The sequence below is a fragment of the Nyctereutes procyonoides genome, unplaced genomic scaffold (assembly GCF_905146905.1).
Source record: "Nyctereutes procyonoides isolate TBG_1078 unplaced genomic scaffold, NYPRO_anot_genome, whole genome shotgun sequence".
In the NCBI taxonomy this organism is placed as follows: Eukaryota; Metazoa; Chordata; class Mammalia; order Carnivora; family Canidae; genus Nyctereutes; species Nyctereutes procyonoides.
Window position 1 is genome coordinate 5,280,256 of NW_026575135.1, and position 6,893 is coordinate 5,287,148.

The 6,893-nt window shown below is 48.5% G+C and overlaps 1 protein-coding gene across 7 annotated transcripts in view; it reads left to right on the plus strand.

Moving 5' to 3' along the window:
* TNC (tenascin C) overlaps nucleotides 1-5,656 on the plus strand; it is a 91,928-nt gene extending 86,272 nt beyond the window's left edge. For all 7 annotated transcript variants that reach the window (XM_055301432.1, XM_055301435.1, XM_055301436.1 and 4 more), the window contains 3 exons: nucleotides 674-835; nucleotides 2,753-2,916; nucleotides 4,928-5,656. In XM_055301432.1, the coding sequence (XP_055157407.1) occupies nucleotides 674-835; nucleotides 2,753-2,916; nucleotides 4,928-5,038 (437 nt within the window). In that variant the 3' untranslated portion in view covers nucleotides 5,039-5,656. The remainder of the gene's footprint in view (nucleotides 1-673; nucleotides 836-2,752; nucleotides 2,917-4,927) is intronic.
* Nucleotides 5,657-6,893: the final 1,237 nt, after the last annotated feature.

Consider the following 6,893-nt stretch of genomic DNA (forward strand, 5'->3'; position numbering starts at 1 on the left):
TCCACCCATCCACCCACCCATCCACCCATCCATCCATCCTCCCATCCATCCACCCATCCATCCATCCATCCTCCCATCCATCCACCCATCCACCCATCCATCCACCCATCCACCCACCCACCCACCCATCCACCCATCCACCCATCCATCCATCCTCCCATCCATCCACCCATCCATCCATCCATCCTCCCATCCATCCACCCATCCATCCATCCATCCACCCACCCACCCATCCATCCGTCCACCCACCCACCCATCCATCCATCTATCCATGCATCTAGTACTTTTCCAACAATCTCTCTGCAAGGAGCACTGTTCTGTGTTCTGGTACCTGGGCCGGGGAATGTCCACCCAGTTAGCATCCATTGCCTCTCTCTTGCAAGAAGCTTTGGAGGTTAAAATGTGCTTTCTCCACCTTATTTCCTTTGATCTTCACAATGCCCTAGGAGGTTAGCAGGGCAAGGCGTCAACCTGATTCTACCTGAGGCTCAGGAGCACCCTATATTTTGTCTACTGTTATGCCATCGAGGAGCAGACCAAAGTACAAAGCCTAGGTCTGTGTGAGAAGGACCTCTTTTTATAGCCCAACTGCTGCTCCTATAGGGTGGATGGAATAGAAACAATAGCCTCAGTCACTTGGGTTTCTTCTGTAACCCTTGCCTGTCCTCCCCAGGGCTGGACAATCTACACAAAATCACAGCCCAAGGGCAGTACGAGCTCCGGGTAGACCTGCGGGACCACGGGAAGACAGCCTACGCCGTCTATGACAGGTTCAGCGTGGGGGATGCCAAGACTCGCTACAAGCTGAAGGTGGAGGGGTACAGCGGAACTGCAGGTATGGGATAGCACACTCCGGGCCTCTGAAACCCCAAAAGCCTTCCTTGTGTTTTAACTAATTCGTCCCTCCTTGTTTCTTTCATCAATCCATCGACTTATCAGATCAACTAATATATGAATCCTTATGAAATACTTATCCAGAACCGCAACTAAACAGAGCTGGGTAGATTTTGGTCACCAAAACACAGAGTTGGGTTGGGAATCAGAAAAATATATCTTTCTCTCACCCATTTTTAGAAATCAACTTTAGATGGATGAGCAGTCTCTTGGGGGCCTGAACACTTATCTAATCCAGTGCATCTAAGTTTATTTATTTAAATTTATTGTGTACCTCTGACCCCCAGGGATCCTGTTAATGTGTGGGTGCAGACACACCAAGATTCTGCATTTCTTACAGGTTCCCAGGCAATGCCACTGTTGGGGATATTGCTAGTCTATGGACCACACTTTGAGTAGCAGACAGTCCACTCCATCACCCACCTGCTTGCATCTTTTCAAAGACATCCCTGCCACATGATCATCCAGCCTTAACCCACATACCCCCAACGATCAGAAGCTCACTCCCTTCCAAGGGTCCTCGCGGTCCTTGTGTGATACACAATGTAGCTCAGATCTTGCAGATGTCATTGACCTGCAATGCCTTTGTGTGCTTTTCTGGCTTCACCATAGAGGAGAAATTAATAAGGAAGCCACATGCATTCAGGCCTATGAGGTAGCATCTCCTTGTTGGGAATATTCCACTAGCATTATCCCCTTCCAATTCTCACAGACACTGTTCCAGGAAGATGGTGCTAGTACACACATGAGGAAACTGAGACCCAGAAAAGTTGAATGATTTCCCAAGGTGGACCCAGGGGGGAGGCAGACAGGCAGGAGACAGATGTGCTTGGTATCGAGGAGGGACCAGGTCTGACGGTACGACCACCCAACCCCACCCCCGCCACCCTTACCTGCTTTGGGGTGGTGCCCAGTTACGTCTATGCAAAGAGAAAAGACAGAAGCTATGGCACTTCTCTAACCTCTCTGAGCCCCAAGTCTCCAGATAAAGATTTGCTGAAAGCCACGCTCAGTCTAAGGAGAGACAGGACTCTTTTGAGACCAGTGTGCTGGTAGTGAAGAGAGAGACCCAAGAGCCAAAATTGTTTACATTCTTGCATCCCTCAAAGAATTCTGACATTTTATTATCTGGCAATAAATATCTCTTTGAGCGAAGTGGCTTCGGGCAAGAAGGATATCCTTATGGGAAGGAAGCAAAGCCTCTGCGCAGCAGGAATGCGACCTCCACCCCCCTCTCTCTTCACAAAGGGAGCCCTGGTAAAGCTGCATCCTCTGGTGGCAGCCGACTCTCCACAGGAGAGCATCTTGTTTCATCCTTACTTACCTGCTCCTGGTCGCTTCCTCGGTGAAAAGGCAATGAGGCCCTTTGTATCTTGCTTCAAAATGTCAGTCCTGCCTTTGGCTCTCTGAGCTCCAGTGTGTAAAGGAATGCAAAATCCATGATAAAAGTAACAAGAATCACAGCTACCATGCACACCACTCTACCTTCATACCCCTTGAGGGTCCCAACAGGACCCTGAGCTGGATAGAACCAATGTGCTAGCTCCATTTTCTAGAAGAAAACTCTGAGGCTCAGCGAGAGAGCTGACGTGTGCAAGGGGACACTAGGGAGTGAAAGCAGGACCCTCCAAAGCCACCCACAAGCCTCTGTCTACCCCATGATGCTGCTTCTAGCAGAAATGAGTCCTCGGAGGGCACTCCTATGGCCCTTCCAGTCCCGTGTTTGATACTAATTCTGGGTCCAAAGTTCGAGGCCAGCCCACCCCAGGATCTTTCAGTTGCCACCCTGGTCCTGCCCTTCTGAGCCCACAAGGAAACCCCAGCTGGGATTCCTCAGATCCATATTTCCTCACTACAGGTGACTCCATGGCTTACCACAACGGCAGATCCTTCTCTACCTTCGACAAGGACACGGACTCAGCCATCACCAACTGTGCCCTGTCGTATAAGGGGGCTTTCTGGTACAAGAACTGTCACCGTGTCAACCTGATGGGGAGATATGGGGACAACAACCACAGTCAGGTGAGCAAACTTTCAGAGTCCGGGGCAGGGCCTGGGAAGCTGGTTGTGGGTGACAGGCAGGCACCCCAGCCCCTGGGTCCTGGCCGAGACTTGGGGGCAGCCACCTCTGGGACATGGTGGCACATCTATTCCCAGAAAGGAGGAACCTCGTGGACACTGCAAGTCAGGTAAAATCCTAGAAACAGCACATGATAACCCATGAAGATCCCGGGGAGACCCCTAGTCATGTGGATCCCAAACACAGGAAGCTCTCCCCAGGTAAAACTTAGGTCTGAACTCCAGAAGGAAAAGTAGATAAAAGTGGAGGCCGTCTAGGTGAAGCGGGGGCAAGAGTGGGGTGTTTTTTCCACCTTATTGTGTTGCCCCAGGACACGTCCACTCTAGCATTATGGTACCACTTTTCTTTCCTCGTCCCCTACCACCAGAGTGATACAAAGTCCTTCTGGAAAAAGTGAGCAAACATAAACGCATGCCCAAAAGGAAACTTCTTTTTCCAACCTCCTCCCATCCAATATGGGAAGAAGAACGAGCTGACATAAAAAGGCTGTGAAGGGGTGTCAGGAGTCCTGTCCCAGCTCTGGCTCTGCCCTGGCAGCTGTGACTCCATGAAGTCACTTTCCCGCTCCGGCCTCAGGCTGCAGCATAGAATGAGGAGGGCTTGCTTGCAGCTCTGCACCTCCGTCTGAGGGAAGACCGAGGGCGGAGGAAGTCAGCATAGGGACCAAGCTGTCAGGCTGAAATACTTCCCCCAAACTGAGTAGTTACAGACGCATTTGCTCCTGGGGTGCACAAGCCATTCTCCAATCCCACCTCCCCGTCAGACTCTGAGACTACCTGAGATCAATGATTGCCAAAAAGAAAATGGAATCATATAAAATGTCTTTATTTTTGTGCATTTTACCAGCCATTAGCTCCTCCATGTCCCTTCACAGCCCAACTCAGCTTAGAGAGGAGAGGGGTCAGAGAATGAGGTGGTGGCCTCATAGGAGCATTCCTGGAAGTAGACCTCCCTCCTCTGGTGGGCCAACGGGCCTTGTGAGTTTTGATGGGGAGACTCTACCATCTGTAGACTCTGTGGAAGAGTCAAACGTGGAATTGAGGGGCCCAGACACAAATATAATCTTTTCTTGAGCAAAAAATAAAAAAATAAAAAATAAAAATAATAATAATAATAAAATAAAATAAAATAAAATAAAATAAAATAATAAAATAAAATAAAATAAAATAAAATAAAATAAAATAAAATAAAATAAAATAAAATAAGTAAAAATCTTTGGCCAAATTTCCAAGGATATTTTTCCCTACTGAAGATGAGAGAAGTCATACTTGGCACCTAAAATGTGCCCAGCACTATGATTGCTCCTTTACAAACTCATTTCATCCTCATAGTATCCTTTCTAGGTTGGCGCTATCAGACCCTAAGCAGGGGAGGGGAAAGGTGGTGAAACTGAGGCCCAGAAAGGTTTGTAAAGAAATGCAAAAAGGAACAATGGGGGGAAAAAAGTAACAATGGGCACAGCTTGTTCAAGACCATTTATGTCTCAAGTAAGAGCCTTAAGACTTAACTCCATCTATCAGGTTGTAAGATTTGTGTTCCCCCTATGTTTTTCCTGCTACTGCAGAAAAACCTTTATTAAAACACTCCACAGGAGTGAATTAGAGACTCCCCTGCACATAGCTAGTCAATCCTGTAACCCCCAATCGTGACCTGAATTCCCCCGGCGCCTAGTCCTACCAATGGCAAGTTCCATGGGCCACCATTTTGTCTCATGATGGCAGCTCAATGCAAATGCGGGTGGCTTCTGACTGAAATTTAAAACATGGACTCAGATTCGGGCCGCTCCTTTGCAACTTTTCACGGCCCAGATCCATAGAGAGGCGAGAGACAGCTGTGAACTAACAAATGGTCGGGTTGAAACAGAGCTCCCTTTGTTCCCAACAACTAAGCGGCAACAGTCAGTGACCACCTTGACTAGTGGAAACCAATCTGGAGGTCTTCTCTTTTTTACAGGGCGTTAACTGGTTCCACTGGAAGGGCCACGAATATTCAATCCAGTTTGCTGAGATGAAGTTGAGACCCAGCAACTTCCGAAATCTCGAAGGCAGGCGCAAACGGGCGTAAATTCCAGGAACAACTGCTGGGTGGGAGAGGAGTAGGGCCCAGAGAAAGAAGCAAATTTTACCAAAGTCTCAATACAACCCGTCCAACCATCAAGCCACACCGGGTATTTGGCAGGAGTTAAAGCTGACCTTGGATCATCGGGGCCAACAGCAGGAGCAATGGCCTCACCTCCTCTGCGAGTACTTCCTTCGCACCAAAGACAACAGTCTCCGCAGGTGTCTGTTTTGTTGTTTGAATCAGCAAAATCTTCCAGTGGCGGCGTCACGGTGGTTGTCCTTCTCTTGGGTGGCTCTGGGAATAGGAGAGGGGTAGGCTGTACAGTGGTAGTTTGTGTTAGAACCAGCTGTATTTTACACAAAACTGTATAATTATCATTATTTTTGTTCGCAGTGATTTGGCGTGTGTCATGGGAGGCCGTCCCCCAATTTTTTTTTTTTTACAGTTCATGCAACAAAAACCAGAAAAGCAATACCGTTTTGATTTTAAGGATATGATTAATATTATTAATATAATAATAATGATGATGAAAACTAAGAATTTTTAAAGAGATCTTCCTTTCCAAAACACATCTGGACAGTACCTGATTGTATTTTTTTTTTTAATAAAAGCACAAGTACTTTTAAATTCGGCTGTTGTTTTGCCTTTCATTGTTGATGCTAAATTCCACCAGAGTCAATGTATTTGAACAGAGGGGAGGAACGCTGGAGAGGGAGGTGAGGAGGATGGGAGGGGAAGGAGGGGGCAGGGCTACAGGCTGGGAAAGAAGAAAGCACTTTTTTGAACAAAGTTGAATGAAGTTGGGGAAAGGTTACCAACCACTTCAGATTCGGCTTCTTGCTCAATGTTTTCAAGACTAAGCGTTTGTCGTTTCTTTCTTTCTTTTTTTTTTTTTTTAATTTTACTTATTCATTCATGAGAGACACACAGAGAGAGGCAGAGACACAGGCAGAGGGAGAAGCAGGCTCCATGCAGGGAGCCCGATGTGGGACTCGACCCCAGGACCCCAGGATCACACCCTGAGCTGAAGGCAGTTGCTCAACCGCTGAGCCACCCAGGTGTCCCAAGAGTTTGTTGTTTCAAAGATGCTTTTGCATCCGTCCTCTAATGCAACCTCCTGGAAATTCCATGATGGAGATGAGGAGATGATAATCCAGCAGGGATTAAAATGCCCAGAGACAGACTGCCTGAGTTCAAATCTTGGTTCCACCAACTCCTAATTCGCTGACCACTCTGTGCCTCAGTTTCCTAATCAGTAAAGTGGGGGATACTCACAGTTCTTAACTTCATAGTATTGCTTCAGAGAAAAAAAAAAAAAAAAAAAAAACATCCAGATGCGGCCCTTAACATGGTGCCGGGGGTGGAGCAGGTGCCAGCAGGTGTTAGCTGTCTCTACTATCACTTCATTTTCGGTGACAGATTGGGGTTGACAAAGGTGCAATGACTTGCCCTGGGCCACCCCTCACCCCCAATTAATCCTAGAGCTAGGATTTCAACTCCGGTCTCTGACCCCAGTATTCTCACTGTCCCTCGGGATCTGATGAAAAGCCCCCCTTCCCCGAGGAAACGTGTGTGTGCCGTGAGCTACGGAATGATCAAGGGCGGGGAGGCCCAGTGGATGCCTCCGACAACCCCGAGGTCGTAGAGCCAGAAGGAGTGTGTGTCAGGGGTATCTCCGCGTCCCCGCCTCAGAGCCCCCCGGTGTCCCCAGCCTCAGCCTGAATGCCTTTGGCGGGGCGGGAACTGCCCCCCAGCATAGCACATCTGTTTGTACCCAGGGGACACGGCATAGCGGGCTGGGGCCCCACAGGACACGTTCGTCTTTGCGAGCAGGGCGGGGGCTGGGGGGTGGCGAGGA